Source organism: Diadema setosum, chromosome 14, assembly GCF_964275005.1.
Source record: "Diadema setosum chromosome 14, eeDiaSeto1, whole genome shotgun sequence".
NCBI classification, from domain to species: Eukaryota; Metazoa; Echinodermata; class Echinoidea; order Diadematoida; family Diadematidae; genus Diadema; species Diadema setosum.
In genome coordinates, this window is record NC_092698.1 from 32,479,554 (window position 1) to 32,498,188 (window position 18,635).

An 18,635-nucleotide genomic window follows, 5' to 3' on the forward strand; every position below is an offset into this window, starting at 1 on the left:
GTGCCATACCAGAGTGAATTAGGTGGGCTTTCCTCTGTTTCATGAACATCAGCCCGCTCTGCTTGACGTCAGGTTTGCCTGTTCTCGAGTATACAATGCTGTATCAATAAAACTGCGCAAATATGAACAGTAATTATATTATTCAGTCTAATTCTGCTCTGATCGTTGAACCTTCCATTGAACCTTCCATTGTCAGGTGATTCTATTATAGACCCCTCGTGACTCTTTCAAGCGGAGCCATGTGACGAGAATGACGAGGATGGACTCCGGTTTCATTTCCTCGTAATATGCGTGTAACACATGTATAAATATTCCAGTTGAGCAGTGGAAGTGTCACTGTGGGTTGCGCACTCTCTTTCAACCATTCGCGTTCTGCCAAGAGAAAGGTAAGCTCGTTTCCTCAACTCTAGGTTCTAGTGTGATGGGCGTGGAATGCATTGACCTTTACTTTTAACTGGTGTGGCGCGGTGATGGTCAGTTGTTTGTATTGTTGATGTTGTTTTTATATACCGACTGTGAGAGGAACTGAATTACAATGTAGTCGGTGTGACGACACCCTAAAACATCCACTGCCTTCCCGTTCTTTCTCTTCATACTTCTTTTAAATCTAATCAGGACAATTGTATTGTATTGTATGGTATTGTATTTCCGCATAGAATCAACATAAAAAAAAACCACACAAGTGACAAAATTGTACATGTTAAAGGGTGTGTACAGTTCTGGTCGAGGTGAAGATTTAGCTTTTAACGTTTTGTGACATATTCAGAAACCACTCTATGAGATGTAAAGAGCATGCAGTTCTAATGGGCATCAAACGTTTATTCGATGAAAATCGGTTTTGAAATGGCTGAGATATCCAAAAACAAGGTGAAACAAAGAGATACCAATAATGTTGGGGCATGTCGCCTTTTATTATTAGCACTTTTTTTGGATATCTCAGCCATATGAAAACCAATTTTCATCAAATAAACATTGAATCCTTCTTAAGATTACATGCTCTTTCATATTTCATAAGAGGTTTTTCATTATCTCACTTAGGAATGTTCAAAACATGAATCCCTACCTCAACCAGTACTATACAGTCCCTTTAAGTGAGATACGTCTGGATTGCCCTGTTAAAGTCAATAGCTTCCCTTTTTTAGTGTAGATCAAAACAAGTGACAGTGGCAGTGAGCCCTTCTTTATGGTCTTCATCGGGTTATGAAGGATCATCATCAGTGACCCTAAATGTTCAAAGGGAAATGTTCAAAGTGGACCCGACATTGTCCAGCCAAACCAGGATTACAAAAATCAAAGGAAAGGTAGAGTAACTTATGTAACTTATATACATATCACGCCCATAATCACAATAACATTAGAATTTTACTCAAATTAGCTTTTCCGTCAATGGACGTACAATTACACCAACCCGGGGGTTTTGTTGGAATCTCCCAGGAAGAAATGAATAATCGATTGCCTTGAAATTATATGATTCTGATGAAAAAGAAAGAGAAGTTTTAGACTTTTCATCCTATTGGTCGCTAAAGGCATTAGCGTTCATTTAAAGAGAGAGAGAGAGAGATAGAAATGAGACCACAAAACGCACGAAGATTGATTTTCAGAAACAATAACTTGTTGTAACTAACTCTGCTTATTACTACGTTTGTATAGTCTCTGACCAGGACGCGAACTACTTTCCCAAAATTTTGAAAAACGCAAACTAAATAGTATCCATCATGTTATCCTCCTGGAGCAAATTTGAATATTGTTTCACAACGCCCAATCAACTTGATGCCATAACGGTGTGAAATTTTGATTTTTTTTTTAATCGATGTATTTTTGTATGAACTCATGCTTTGTATAAAACGGAAAATCTTGAACACACAAAGCGGAATCAGTTCAAGCTGGACGGCTGGAATTAGAGAGCTGCTCCAAAGACTAATACAAATATGACAATTGAGAAAGATAAACGCATTTTGATTGAGGAAGTACGGTAAAGATTATCTAGCCAAATAAACTCCGGGTAATATGAGACAGAAAGCTTCCTGCTACACGTAGAAGTGAGAGAAAGTATACTTTGACCGACATTGTCTCTTCTTTACTCTGTGATCATGGCTGTCGAAGCGTGCAGCAGTGGAATAAAGGAATTGTTGCAGTTACAACAAGGCCATGTGCAGCGCAATCACGTTATACAGAATTGTAATGATACAATACAGTTTGTAATTCTGACGTGTACATACCCCAACTCTTTGTCGAGTTGGATTTGATGGGTGGATGCTGCATGCCATAACCGTAACCATCAAATCACGATACGAGTAGCTCGGACATGATTATCAGCGTATTTAGCCTCTGATATACACTATATGGTCGGTTGAGCTATCATTGATAACAATAGAGTGAATAAAACAGGATCGGCAGAAGTTTCATTAAAATGCGACAGAGAATATGAAAACATCGGCTTCTTACAATTTTGCATGGCTTTGCAAGTCAGTGAAACGATACGTCACGACCCACTTGCAAATTACACGAAGAGCTGGCGTCTTCAATGTTGGTGGTGGTGGTGGTGGTGATTGTTTGTGTGTTTGTTTATTTGCTTGTTTTTTTTTTTTAGTTTTCTTTTTAACTGACTTGAACAGAATGGCTCAGTGTGAACCACGTACATAACTATATTGCGATCGCTCGCCGTCCAGTTGGCGTCAGTCGTGCGTCCGTCGTTGCGGGCATGCCTCAGATATCCCAAATTAGCCAATGTTCACACCTTCTTGACATTTTCATCTTGTTCATAATAACAAGAATATAAAGCTTGGTAGGAATCATCAGTGAGGGAGGGGTGTATTTTGGTCAAATGGTGATTGGGCAATGTTGGGGGAAGGTGCGCCTGGGACGGGGCCAAATTTTCCCAAATTATTGATAGGAGGTTGACAAACAGGCCTGCAGCAATTCATGAATCAAAGTGCTTAATGTTAAACTTGAGACCAGCGGGTCTTCGGTTTGACACCTAATTTCATGTTTTCACAGTAAAACCAAAGGGAGTGAAAATCTATCTAACATAATCATCATTGCTTCTACGATTGCAATTACTATAAGCGAAAATATCATACAAACAGGAGGTATTGTAGTTGCTTATAACTGCTATACTGACATGTTTCGACCAGTAATATACTGTGTAGTGTCAACTGACTCAACATGACAAATTTCAACGATCTGTAACGATCTTATCTTACGTGTGATGTAACTGAATACATCATTTTCTGTTTGTTTCAATTTCTCGTTTTGACAAAGCCAGCTTGAGTAGAGAGAGGTCCTTTACCTCTAAAACTAACACTCAACAATCCATACGACATTGCGGCATTCGTTGTTTCAGACTTTAGTGATAACTGGTAAATGTCGGATCGTTGCCAACATGTTGCTACAGAATATCTACTGTTCAATATCATTGTCTCGTTCACCACTTGTCGGCGCATGATGTTAAATTCCTATAACCGTGCCATGCAAATCCTCGCCAAGTATAAAAAGGGATCCTGGTTTCCTCGAAAATGAAAGGGAAACGCCCAACGCTCATACGTTGAATGCAGTATATCACTTACTTTCTTTTCTCTCCCTCCCCTTAAAGGCATAATTTACCATTTGCAGATGAAACAGAAATCCAGCTTTAGTGCTTCAAAATAGTTACTAAAATGTGAGTTAGGGAGAGAAATAACCAGTGTAAAAAGCTTAATCAGTATAATCAATGTTAAGTATTGTTAAATATACAAAATGTGAACAATAAGTATAATAAAAATGCTTCCGGACCAAACCGTCTACAGTTATGGTTTATTGAGAAAAATAGTGATATCTCCTTATATTTCAGGCTTTATCGCAAAATGTTTACATGGTATGATGTTTTATGATACAACTGATCTACACGTATGCATTAAATCTGATGTCTTGAACATTTTTTAAATCACCGTTCCCAAAGGTAAACAGTACCTTTAATCTGTAATTCAACAGCTAGAGGTAGTCGTTTAGGTGTTCTAATTTTATGTTAAGGTGTGCATATCATATCGTTTCCTGTTAGAGCTCATACTCCATCAATTTCGTGCAATGTACTCCTGCACATTTCTAATTTAAAATGTGTCAGTTGCGACACAATGGCATATATACATTATTATCTAGTACACTTTGATATCTTCTTCGAAATCGGGTCTCAAAGCATGCATACATTTATTTTGTTTGAAAAACGCAAATTGAACAAAAATAAAGAGAGAGAGAGAGAAAAAAAAAAAAAACCTTTTCGTGCTAGAGGCCTATCTGTTACCCGGCGTGATTCATTTCCGTGCTACTTCCTCCGGAATACCACATAGCTGATCGCGATAAACCATTGTTGGTTTGGCCTACACTTATAGAGGGCTTTTACACTTGTGTTTCTTAACCCCGGACTTTCTCTGGCCCAGGACTATCGTTAGTCCCGTACCAATTTTTTCAGCTTTTTACACTCGCCAATTAGTCCCGTACTATCTCTTGTCCGGGGCTAAGGAGAAAACTGACCTTTTTACACTCGTATTTCTTAGCCCCGGACTTTCCAAACCACATGAATATTCATAATTACGCTGTGTACTGTACACGTACACGCACGCACCGACAGCACTGTCTTGATTACCTCGTTTCTGATTGGTCAGTGAGGGTCGGACTTCGTCTCCATCGCTTAGCCCAGGATTATTTTTTCGTTCTGTTTACACTCACTCCTTGCTTGGCACCGCAATCGCGGTGCTAACCCCTGCTATTTTGCAGGGCCAGATAGTACCGTACTATCGGTGGGGCTAGCCCACTTTGGCAAAAACGAGTGTAAACAGAAAGTGGGCTAAGGATAGTCCCGTACCAACGGTGGGGCTAAGGGCCCCCCCCCCCTTAGCCCCACCGTTGGTCCGGGGCTAAGCAAAAATTTACCAGTGTAAAAAGCCCTAGAGACAGCTTAGAGATGTATACACCACCTAAATAAATGATCTGTCCACGCAAGCAAGGAGACACGTGCAAGGATGACAAAGTGATATAGATAGGCCTAATGAGCGCATTATTGACGGGGTACGAATCTACAAAAACTGTGGCACAATCAGTTTTCATTTCACCTTTGTCATGTTTGTACAGTATAGTCCTGGTTTATTTGTTTCTTCCAGATGATGGAATTTGCTGGAGAGCCTGTATGGGCAGAGAGATAAATAAATGCTCAAATGAAACCATGGGAATATATAGTATAATATAATAAAAACGAAGGGGCATATCATAATTTGGTTCTGGGGTGATAACACCCCGTGAAAGACTGCTTCCTTATGTCCTCCGGAACTACTTTCAAACAACAGGTATCGCTTTCACCAACCAATCATGAGATTGCTTCTGATCGCACTGGTCTGCGTCTCCAGCGCCCTGGGGGCCTTCGTACCCTCTAGGATCCTGGACGAAGATTGGGAGGCGTGGAAGAATCTTCATGGCAAGGCGTACGGGAGTGTCACCGAGGAGGCGGAGAGGAGGATGGTGTGGGAGGAGAACCTCAGCATCATCAAGAAGCACAATCTTGAGCATGACATGGGCCTGACAACCTTCCGACTCGGCATGAACAAGTTTGGCGATCTGGTAAGAAGAATGCCACTCTACGGCACTCTCGTCACATCTTCCATTCAGAATTGCCGCGATCATATGCACTGGCAAAAAATCGCAAAGTTAGAGAGTTCGATATTAAAGATCTCGATCTTTTGCCAGTGTGACCGCGGCTAAAATGTGAATGCAGTGATAAACTTGTGATTTGGTCTGTAGATGGTTCTATCAAAAGCAAAACAAACAAAAAGTCTAAATACAGCAGTGGCTTCTTAAGGTATTTGTTATTCAATTTTGTAGATATTTCCAGATTGTAATATATGTTTCTACAGGTATTGACGCTGTATAAATCTGGTCGTACATAAGGTATTTCAACTGCTAGAGATCCACTTTAATATTTTGAACAGGACAGCCCATAGAATGTATTGATATTGTAAGCCTTACTGTGACAGATTGTTAGCAAATGTCATTCCCTGTGTAATATTGCTACTGCTGATCTATGCAAATTTAACAGGCATGTCCGAAAAAAAAAAACAACGAAACAAGCGGGACCTCAAACCTATCATCTATATATACTGCTTTCCCGGGCAGCGGCGCTACTGCCAGACTAACCATGGTTGACGGAGTGACACGATGAACTTGGAACAGTCTCAATACCCATACAAGCTCTGAAACCCGACTTGTTATGTTCAATATTCCAAGGCGGACAAGGCGCGTTAATGAAAGAAAGAGATGATTAATGCATAAGGCAAAATGTCTATAACAGCATGATATCAACTGTCATCCCGTGCTTTATAATTTTAAAGATCACAACTCATCTACAGTTTCAACAATGATTAATGTCAGAAAACGAAACAAGTGATTAATGTCGGAAAAAAGAAACGAACCTGTCATTACGCTCTCCGGACAGCGATAATGTAATATTTGATCATGTTGTCTTGTTTTGTTTTGTTTTTGTTTTTTTTTTCATTGACAGGCAGTAAAAAGATATTTAACATTCTGTACTACAGAAAAATACTTTCCGCTGAGGGTCAAGTAACAGTACTTTGTACTTATGTTGGATATTGAATGATTAAGCAAATGGATTGTTGTGTAAAGGAAGGATGTTATATTTCGTTTCATGGAAGTCTGTATGGTGATGATGCTAAATCTCTTCTTCTCCCTCTTTTCTTATGATAAAGACAAACGCGGAATTTGTAGCCTCTTGGACTGGTCTGAAGCAGGGAACACCCAAATCCAACATGCGTGCCTCTACGTTCTTGCCACCCAACTTCTCAGCATTGCCCAAGAAAGTCGACTGGAGAACAAAGGGCTACGTCACACCCGTCAAAAACCAGGCAAGAAAAAAAAATCTTGGTTCACAGTTCGAGAAAAGCAACAGAGCACTCTTGTTCCTTGATCCATTTCAACAATTTTGTTTTTCAATTAGGGTTGGCATGGTTGGCACACTTGTAGTTCATATCTGCTTTCACAACAACAATATATATATATATATATATATATATATATATATATATATATATATATATATATATTGCGCTAGAGTTGCAGAAGAGTGGCGTGCTACAATCATGAGTAGCAGTTACCTATTTGTCATAGAATTTTGTCAGTCAGGTATATGAAGAGACACATAAATTTCTGGAAATGAAACAGTGCCATGGAAACATAAAGGACGTGCGCTTGTTAGTGATTAGTACGGTCTGTAGGGTCGACGAGTTACAGAGGTGAAGAAGTCACTGTCAAGGAAAGGCGTGTTTGATGAATAACCTCAGGAGTAGCTTTAATCAGGCGATCTCAACATCAATTTAAACAGCACTGAAAAGTGATATAGGTTGCTTAGTGACTAAACATTTGTATGTTTCGTTTCTAATCCGTCCTATATCTGTATGTTCACAGGAAATGTATTCTTTATGATCATTCCATGATCAAAGAGACATGATTGGAAATGGTTCATGTTATTGTGTTATGCCAAAGACCTTATAGTGACGCAACTGAAACAGAAATACGGAAAGCGATCAATAGCTAATGTCTCAAATCAAAATGTCACAGTTATATGCAGAGGTTCTCCACGGGGAAGGTATGGGACTAAAGACCAGTTCACTAAGATTTGGGGGAAATTTTTACCCTGAAGACTTCGCAATGATCTCTGTTCAAATTAGCTGTTCTAACAAAATTTAATGCCTTCCCATACTTGGAACCAGCGCACGTAATTATTGGTGGCTCTCTTTGCCAATAAACTGCAAAGAACTTTGATTGTGTTTGTACAAGATTGCCGCCGTAGATGGCTAAATTCAGTAACGTCGTCGTTATTCTATGCAGGAACAATGTGGATCCTGCTGGGCCTTCAGCGCTGTTGGATCACTAGAGGGGCAGCATTTCAAGCAGACCGGTAAGCTGGTCAGTCTCAGCGAGCAGAACCTCGTGGACTGTTCTGGACCCGAGGGCAACGATGGCTGCGAGGGCGGCTGGCCTGTCTGGGCGTACGAGTACATCAAAAGCAACAATGGCATTGACACGGAGAGCGGCTACCCATACGTGGGTGTGGTGAGTTCATGGCGTCTTCACATGCCAGAGGATTTGCGATGTTTCCACACACTTAGCTTTCCCCAATTGCGATAGATAACAACGTCTTACAAGGAAAGAAATGGAGGGGAGGGGATACGAGTGGTAAAAATATAGGCATTGTCCGGCAGGGAACCGAAAAAAAACCCTCCCCAGGCGTAATTCTCGCATGCACTTAGTACAGTGTACATATAGCACACCTCTGAAGTATATAATCTGACGCCTTTTACTCGATCATGCCGTATTATATTTCACGAGTGAAACTCTGACATTATATTTGTTTGTCGATCTTGTAATATCTACTTTAGCGCCAAAGCTTTAAGGTCGTCCGCCAGAGGTGTTCCACTTATCATCCATCCTTAGGGAAAAAGATGTCAACAATATAGCAATATGATAGCTATAATTTTATCACAAAACATCATGAAAAAAAAAAACCTCGAGTGAGTGAACCGTGGTAAAATGACGTAAAATCAAGCTCTAACTCAAAGAATACGGTTATCACATCCATCACATTGCAGTTCGATAGAGAGAACCACGGTAGAGGTGATAAGGCTCCCTACTCTGAACTCTTGAATGGGAGGTTCCCGGTTCAATATCTTCTTGGTCCAATTATTCCTTTGATAAGGATTATGTCACTCTTGCATCCATATGGTAATTTCAGGCTAACACAATGACGGTCCCTGTGGAAACAAACAAACAAACAAACAAAACAAAACACACACACACAAACACACACACACACACACACACACACACACACACACACACACACACACACATTTCTATCCTTTTAAAGACCGGAACATTATTGCAAGCGCTGTAAGTAATGCAAATCGAACTACCAGCGCTAGTTTAAGACTCCAGTGAAGATCTATTATCATTATAATTGGTAAAAAAAAAACAAAAAAAAAAACAAAAAACAGTACCACTGCCAGGATAGGTACATCTTTCTCACTTTTATTATGGTCAAGTTCATCTGAGGTCAATATGAATCAATCATTCTAACATTTAGTCAGAGGATGTTCTTGCTTATCTACCTCAAAGAGAGTTGAACGAAGCGAAGAATAATTTCACTGCGCCACTTTTAAACGTTCAACGTAATGTCTCTAGCAACACCAAGCTTGATACCAGCCTAGTCGGTCACTCCTTTTCTTTACATCCTTCCTATTTATTTAAAGGACGAAGACTGTCATTTCACGACGTCCGATGTCGGGGCCACAATCACCGGCTTCACTGAAGTCAAGGCGATGGACGAACACGCTCTGGAAAAGGCCATTGCCAACGTTGGTCCTATCTCTGTGTGTATTGACGCAGCTCACTCATCATTCCAACTGTACACATCAGGTGCGTCTCTTTGTAAATAAAGGAGTATTATCATACTTCCAGTACCATGTTATCAATATCTACTCTTTAGTAAAGAAATGCTAATACGAATACTGATACGGATACTTGTGAATGCCTCAGATACTGTAGTCATGCACAGTTTTTACCACATAACCCAGTTCTTATAATGATTCCGGAACCAGTCGCATATATGCCGATACCCTTATTGCCATTTGTGTAGTTAGGAAGCAGTGTACGACATGAGCAAGCCATAATATCCATGTAGGAAGACATCGCTCCCGTTTGGCAGACGCAGAGAACTTCAAGTTGACATTTACAGATAGAGTACTCTAACAGAATAGACGGAAAGTATGATTTTAAAATTTTGGAATTTTGATGTCTTATCAATGTACAAAAATGCTCAACAGCAAATTAATGCATAGCAAATATCCTATACAACGTGATTCTCATTTTTTTACAAAATTATACCGCGCCATAGAACAAAGAAGTGCAAGAAGACAAAAAGGAAAAAAAGAAGGAGTGAATCCACTTAGAGCTGAGTAATTAACTGTGGTACAAACATCAAGTTGCCTGAAGATAAGTGTGTGATAGAATTGAAATTCTCGTGATTCCCTCTTTGCAGGTGTATACAGCGAGCCTGACTGTTCGTCACAAGCCCTAGATCACTGTGTTACCGCCGTTGGCTACGACGAGACAGCTGACGGACAAAAGTATTACATCGTGAAGAACAGGTGCGTTACATTGCGTCGACACTGATGTTGCTATACGTAATTCTGACGAAGTTGGCCGAGTATCACTTTTTAAGCGTCAAATTAGTTGTGTCTGCAATTTTCTTTCAATGAAACTGACCAAATTTCATAATTATATCAAATATCATTCAAATATCCTATTACTTGAAGTCGTTTGTAATGAATCTGCATTGTGCATCATCACTTCAATGCGTGTTATTAGAATGATCAACGGTCAAGTACTTGTTAGTTATCAATGAATGATTAAACAATAAGATAATGATTTCCATAGGGATGATAGGTTCGGATGTGTTGTTGGTGTTGAATTAAAAAAAAAAGTTAAAGATCTGTTTTTATATAATTTGGGGCAATTTATGTACATGTACAGCAACAACTCACTCCCGTCCATTTTCGCTTCTATGTTTCAAAGAAATCAATCATTCCATGAGTATCCCACTCGACGCTCCCATGAATTTCATTTACCTCTTTTACGAACGATGTTTGCTAAGAACACACTTATTTACACCGGCCCAACTTACTGGAATTCCCTGAGTAATGATATAAAAAATGCCCCCTCCATATATTCATTTAAAGAAGATTAAAGTTTTCTTTATTGCAATTTTATGATCCCACAGAATTGAATTAGCCTGTTGGCTTATTTCAATTCCTTTTCGAAGAACTTGGATTACAAATAATATACTGTCACGTATCTTCTCGTCCCTCTTGTCCTTAGACACATACAGAGTAGATTTGATTTCATTTATATTATTTCTGCATCTATTTCTCTATACTTTTCTATATTTCCGTATCCTTTTCACGCATCCCATCATTTTTTTTTCAATCAATTCTGTCGACGATCACTGGATCTGTTTTGCCTTTCTGTCCGTTGTATTGTCTTCCTGTTATGTTAGTCTTGTCTCGTTCTGTCTTGTCTATGAGTCCCCCTTTATTAGTTCTGTCGTCCCAGTCTCGTTTTATGTTTATTCGCCTGAGTATGTGTGTCTGTTTGATACGCTATCTTCTTAGTGGGCTTCCAGACTTTTTTTTCTGACTTTATTCCCAGTCTTTCTTCCCCTTTTTGCATCAGTTCAATTTCTGTTGACATTCTGTACTTGAGGGGCCCACATTCTACAAGCATTGTCTTTTTAGTGGGTCCCTCCATTTTTCGATGTTTTACGTATTATATCGTCTTTATCACTTCAGTCAATTTTCATTACAACGTATTTCTTATCCCAAGGTTCCTCGATTATATTTTTCTTTATATTTTACTTTGCTTTGACTATGCAACCTTATTCTCTGTAACCAAAGAAAGTGAAATGTTTATGTTCTTTTCGAAAAATGAGATAAAGCATGAATTGAATTGAATTGAAATATCACTCCGTCTATACCGTACATGAACTTGGTGGGGACCAAAACAATCATGTATAATCATTCCGATTGAGAATCTCGCCCTTATGAGTGCGCAGTAACAACTGAGGATAATAATCTATGTTTAAAAAGTTAGTCTTATCAAGTAGTTCTAAAAATTAGTTGATTTATTTTCTGGAGGCACTTTTAGCACACAACACAGCAGAATGAGATCTTTAATCGTGAGTTTTACGGACAAAGCGGAGAGGTATCGACATTCTGGCAAAGAAATAGATGAAGCAATCACTTGGAAGTCTGTATCAACCAAATCTCGTCCTTTCAACATTATCTTTTGTACTCAAATGTCTTTTTATCCCTTTCCACCTCCGTATGCCTCTTTCTCTTTTTTTATATCTGGATATCTTTCTTTCTCTCTTTTCTCTCTCGTTTTCTCTCTGTCTTTGTCTGTCTATTTGTCTGTCTATCTGTCTACTCTCATGCAGCTGGGGAACTGACTGGGGCCAAGAGGGATACATCTGGATGTCAAGGGAGAATGACAACAACTGCGGCATTGCTACTAACGCCAGCTATCCCCTGGTCTAAGCTCTCGCCACGGTGACGCGGATAATCTATACGTGAAATTAGAGGAACATCCATAGAGGACAATTCTCATAATGTACACAACCCTTGATAATGCATATTACAATGCATTGCAACCCTTACACGGTAGATTCAAACATCCAGTCACGCCATTGACATGCTGGGATCAAACAGTTTACCAGCAAGAAAAGCTGAAATATGATTTCAACTCGACTGTTCTATGGGTAAACAGTCATGTTATAGGCAATTTTTCAGTCCACCGACTTGCTGGTTAAATTTGATTTAAAAAAATAAACACGAATGTGCACATTTTGATCGAAAGAAAACAAGAGTATGGGATGTTATGTCCCTATGCAGTGTTAGAATAGATGTAGAATGACTCAGTATTATCAAAGAAGAAAAAGGAATACAAACGATACCTTCATATCATTATTGACATTGATTGATACCTCACCCAACGGCATTCTATCTGAATTCTAAGTTTCCGTTACGAATTCAAGAGTGATTTCTGTCCGATGGACAAATCGACTGAAATATTGAAAACCTCTGCAGGTTTGTCTGCTTTTTTTTTAAATTTTGTATCAAGATCGAATTGATGTAAGTTTTGATTCATGGTGGTACCGTTCAATAAAGATACACAATTAAACCACTGCATCTGAACTTACTGTTTAAAATTCCGAGGACGGTTTAGTGTCCGATCTTGGACGCTTCATCAGTTCGTCTGGTTTGGTGGCAGGAAAACGTCGTTGCCGGTCGATGCAGACTCAGTGTCGACGTCATTTGGATGCAGTGATTTAGTTTGTGTACCTTTGATAGAATGATTAAAAGAAAGAAATTCATCCGTCCGTTTTTGTAAAGCGGTAGATCTTGATTAGAAAATAGTCAATCACTCTTTAATAACGGCAAACAACGAAAGACGTATCAGGGACAGATAATAAGTGTGCTTGTTTGTTTAATTGTTTAAGAGTATGACATGTAATCGTCCTCTGTTTTTCTTTGTGGTTGAATGTGCCGTGATGTGTGTGTGTTTAAACAATATTTGAAAAGCACTAATAAAATTATTACAAATTGATGCAATTTGTTTTGCCAAAACGCCGTGCACCGATCAAAATATTGCTCTTTTACTGAGTATGTCTCTATGTATCTTTATATGTATATATATATATATATATATATATATATATATATATGTATGTATATATATATATATATGTGTGTGTGTGTGTGTGTGTGTGTGTGTGTGTGTGTGTGTGTGTGTGCGTGTGTGTGTGTGTGTGTGTGTGTGTGTGTATGCCCGGTATTAGAGGTTAGGATGATCATACATGACATAATTACTTTCTTACGTTTCCATAAACTGCATATAATGATACATACTTTAATCGTAAACGGAATCGCATTTCTTAAAAACACTTGTATTGCAAGAATAAAGATTCTTTAAAGGGGTTGATGAGAGAAGGTTAAACAAAATAGAATCAAACCAAAAAAAAGTGGGAAGTGGCAAGAGAATGAAGGAAGGAATGACATGATGCACATCTCTGTTGAAAGCCCTGTGTAGATTACGTAATAATGTGCTTTCTTGAAAAAAGCCATCAATTTCTCATTCCATATTGTCACTATTTTGTATCTACTAGACTTTTATATAAACACATTGATCATCTATCTATCTCTCTCTCTCTCTCTCTCTCTCTCTATATATATATATATATATATATATATATACATATGCATAGACATAATAGAGAATGAAAGATGGGGGGGGGGGGGGGGAGATACCAATAACGTACTCCATGTCATCCATGCCTTTGTGGTTTTTATGTGTGTCTCAATATTTTTTCTCTTTATTCCAAAATGGCTCTGCCATTTTTATCGTCACCCTAGAACTGTCAGTTATACCCATTGATAGACGTAAAATCAGATTATGCGTCCATGAATTTATGCTACAAAACTACTTTGTAGGCCCTGCTATTCCTAAAATTACTGAGGTAAAAAACAAAAATACGTTAACTGAATATCATGGCTAAGTACTTTGAGACTACTTTGTAGGGTAGACTGTCGTCAGGCTTCATGTTTCTCCCGTTTATAACTACAGACATCGTAGAATGGTGCAGAGACAGCTATTGAGGCAAGTCGATCCCTCTCCATGCCGAGATTGTAGATAGTTTGCTGCATATGGGCGAGAGTCTATCAACACCGAGTGGTACACAGTGTACTATGAAGTTACAAGGTCCTGACATCACGATGCTGGTCTTGTGAAATCCCATTCCATGATGTTTTTTTCTGCTGATGAATTGGTCTTCACCTTAGAAATTTATGATATTTGTATTATCATTATTATTATTATCATTACGTTTATTATTGTTACTATTATTATCATTATCATTATTATTATTATTATTATTATTGTTGTTACTATCATCATTATCATTATGAGAAGCATATCATTTTTCATGTTTTTCTCTATATACACATCTCTTTGTTTTACCTTGTTTCTGAATAACTCAGTAATTTCAAAACCGATTTTCATCAAATAAACTTTCAATTCCCCTTAGAATTGTATGCCCCTTAACATTGCTTCTAAATATCTCGCAAAACGTTAAAAGCTGAATCCTTACCTCAACCAATATTATCAGTGGCGGATCCAGAGGGGGCGCAGACGGCGCACGCCCCCCTTTATTTTTCGTTAAAAACAAAAGAAATAAAAACAAAAAATGAAATGAAACCCGGAAGTGGCACCAGAAATATTAGTTGCGCCCCCCCCCTTAACAGAATTCCTAGATCCGTTCCTGACTATACCATCCCTTTAACTTCAATCAATTCTGTTACCCTATAATCTTGACAACAAACACTCAAATATAGTATTTATCCAATTTATCCAATCAACAATACATACAGTGATATAACAGCTCGGTAACATTGTGGGAGAAAAATGGTTCATGAATAGTGCAGTAATACAATGCTGTTCAGTGTATGTGTCCACTGGATCATGTTATCAATGATTAGCAGCACGGACAAAATGAAAGAGATCGGTTCAGAAAAACAAAGTCAATGATAATAATAATAATAACAACAACAACAACATCAACAACAACAACAACAACAACAACATCATCATCATCAACAACAACAACAACAGCAACAACAACAACAACAACAACAACGACAACAACATATCCCATTATTACGCTGACCAGGGAGGTGCTAGAGAAGGAGAGGCAACTAGGACCCCGTTTACAGTGCGGGGCCGGGCTCGGCCGCGGCTCGGCCGCGGCAGGGTCCGGCCTCAATTGCGCGGCCGAGCCTCGCAATCTTGTCCGTTTACACTGCTGGGCTCGGCCGCGCTTTTGATTCAAACCTTTCAATATTTTGTCGTAGTGGCGCTCTGCTTGTAAACAAACGCAATTTGGTATTGTCTGGTTTTCAGACCCTTTGCCAAATGAATTCCGTGGCGACGAAGTCGCCGTTCGGGCAAAGGCCTTTGCCGAAGGAAAAAATCCTTTGCAGGACAAAACCACCTTAAACTATACTAGTTTTCGACGTTGAGGGGGTTAATATCCTGAATAGCGAAAGATACAGGCAGAGGGTTTGGAAGCCAGACTAAAATTGGCCGCGCAATTGGCCGCGCATTTGGCCCAGTTTGCGTTTACACCAAGAAGAGGCCGGGCTTAAGCCGCGGCCGAGACCACCTCCAGAGCGAGGCCAAATGCGAGGCCAATTTTGGCCTCGCATTTGGCCTTTTGCGCGTTTACACTGAAGCAGGGCTGGGCGCGGCCGAGCCTCGCACTGTAAACGGGGTCTAGAGCTCTCCTTTGAAGTCATGCGCGGCACCGCCGAGAAGTTATGCGTTCAACTACAGGTGTTACCCATGTGCTTTGACAAAAGAGAGCATCAATAATCGGGACTAGCGCTCTCACATCTAGAAATATTTGCTCCTACTGCAATTCGCTCTCTCTTTCAATGTGATGGCAACAATGAATTTGTGTACCTTGAATTGGAGCAGCGAATCAAAATGCAGTGTAAAACTCACAATTTTTAACAGCAAATAGTTTAAAAACACGCTGGAACACGCTTTAACGGAGTACTTTATTTGAAAGATCAAAATATCCCTTTATTAAAAGATAGAAAATTAACATGCGGAAATGTGCGCATTTTAGAAAAAAAAAAATAGGTTTTTAAGAGGGCCTAATTTTGATTTCCTTTCGATTTGCGAATTACGATGAAACTAGAAATACATGTTAGTAATATTGAATTCTTTCCTAAACTATTCTAAATCGATTCGAGTGTTTCATATAAAATTTTGCGGTGAAATAAAGCTTGTAATCCAACGAAAGGTGAAATGCGTTCTTCGTCTCCGAACTTCGTCTTGCAACTAGAGCGGTGCCGAGCATGACTTCAAAGCGTAATGGAATGCTAGACATCCCATTGTAACGCCTTGAACCCAAACATGTGTTTACATGAATTACGAAGAGTTGCCACTCCATCTCTGTAACACCTCCCTGAGCTGACCAGTTGGGCGACATAGATAATGTAATTGATTTCTGTACCGGATCACTCTGAACGATTTTTGCTGCGATAACCGCGTACACATTTCCAAGGTAAAAAAGAGATACCGGTACACACACTATATACATTACATAGCGAAACATTCATGTAGAGAGAGAGAGAGAGAGAGAAAAAAAAAAAGTGAAGCGCACATGACCTTTGATCTTGCGTATTCCTCAATCCCCATGTACCTGTACCATGCAAACGAGTTCATGCGAACAGTCTTTATTTAACTTCTGGTCTCTATACCTTTACAATATTTCAAGCTACTTTCTTATTGTATGAAAATAACATTGCTGGGCTCTGTTTACAGCAAAGACTATAAAGCGCACGCAGTGCTTCTATACTCTTTGGTCTACAGTGTGTGTGACTGAAATAATCCAGTCTGCGTGCACCATAGGCGTTTTCACATCAGCCCGATGTTTCGAAATAGCGCGCTATTTTCTGACTTGGGAAATTTTCCCGATAGCGAAATAGCGCGCTATTTGATAATGTGAACACAAATTAGCGCGCTAAATGTATCGCTCTGATCGAGAAAATTTCTCGACTCCAACTCGGGAAATTTCTGAAATAGCGGGATAGTAGCGCGCTATTTGATAATGTGAAAACGACTCAAGAGATTAATAGCGCGATGAATCTCAACATGCCTAGCGTGTGTGACCCGATCGATCGAGGCAAACTGCACACAAATCATTAGGAATTTTTGAGAGGGCACACATTACTGATGCTGTTTGCACATACTCAGCTGTCGAATTTAATAGCTCTTTTAAAATTTTTAACTATTCGGGCTACCCCCTCTTCGGGCTGATGTGAATAAGAAATGAAATAGCGCTCTAATTCGCAGTCGCGGAAAATATTTCGAGCTTGGATTTTTATCAGGCTGATGTGCAAACGCCTAATGATTACAAGCCCATAACCGGATCCGCCCAACCGGGGGGGGGGGGGGGGGGAGACTTGCTTTGGCAGAAGATAGCAAGGATCGAATGTGGCGTCCATTTTTTTGTATGTAATATGTAGTAGATATTTCCTTTTAGCTATTGCGTTTCTCAATTTTCTTGATTTACGTCAATAAAGCAATCATCCCCGAGGCATCGTCCCTTTTTAATGATGGGGGATGGGGCAAAACATGGAAATTATGTGCGAGAGAGCGGAGCGACCGAGAGAAGAAAGGGAATGGGAGGGGAAGTGGCGTCGATCCGTTTTCACGATTGGGGGGAGGGGACTTTGAGTTGGAATATCTGTGCGAAGGAGCGGAGCGACCGAGCGGGGGAAGGGTGGGGGGGGGGGGGTATCCCCCTCCCACACGAGGAAGATTTCGCATTTTCAGACCTGAAGTTCAGCGATCTGGTGCACACTTTTGGTGAAATTTTGGAATTTCTGTTTCCTACCAAAAAGTAAGAAAAAGAAATATTCACAGATAATTGAATGACTAAATCGTGGTATCTCAGCTCTTGTTCCGCGTGTGCGACATCACTGTGTAGACCTACTGAATGATACATGGAAGTTGTCAGGGGGAGGGGAGGGTGTGGGAGGGGGTAGCTCCCTCCCACACGATGGAGCATTTGCATTTTTAGGATTGACATAGAACGATCTGATGCGCACTTTTGAGGAATATGTCTATCCCCAAGTGTAGAGTCTAAATCAATGGATGGAGCCGAGCGGGGAAAAGGTAAATTAAGAGAGGATGATGGGAACTTTTGAATTTATTAGAATTGAAGTGATAGATCTGATGCACATTTAAAATGAAACATCTTAAAATCTGTCAATCTAAATGTGTACTAAGTCTTTAGGAAAAGGACCGAACGGGAGAGGGTATGGGAGGGAGTATCCCCTCACACGCAAGGAAAATTATATATTTTCAGAATTCAAATTCAAGGATCTGGTGCATAATATGGGTAAAATATTTGGACAGTTTCTATCCAAAAAGCAGGACAATTTTCCTCATTTCAGGAATTATTGTGGACAAAA

At 39.6% G+C, this 18,635-nt stretch overlaps 1 protein-coding gene across 1 annotated transcript; it reads left to right on the plus strand.

The window, feature by feature from the left end:
• The first annotated feature begins 286 nt into the window (after positions 1–286).
• On the plus strand, positions 287–13,172 carry LOC140238078 (cathepsin L-like peptidase). The gene is made up of 7 exons (XM_072318002.1): positions 287–386; positions 5,316–5,586; positions 6,729–6,884; positions 7,867–8,091; positions 9,288–9,453; positions 10,076–10,184; positions 12,032–13,172. Exons 2-7 carry the CDS (start codon positions 5,338–5,340, stop codon positions 12,129–12,131), a joined length of 1,005 nt encoding a protein of 334 aa, XP_072174103.1. The 5' UTR covers positions 287–386; positions 5,316–5,337; the 3' UTR covers positions 12,132–13,172.
• Positions 13,173–18,635: the final 5,463 nt, after the last annotated feature.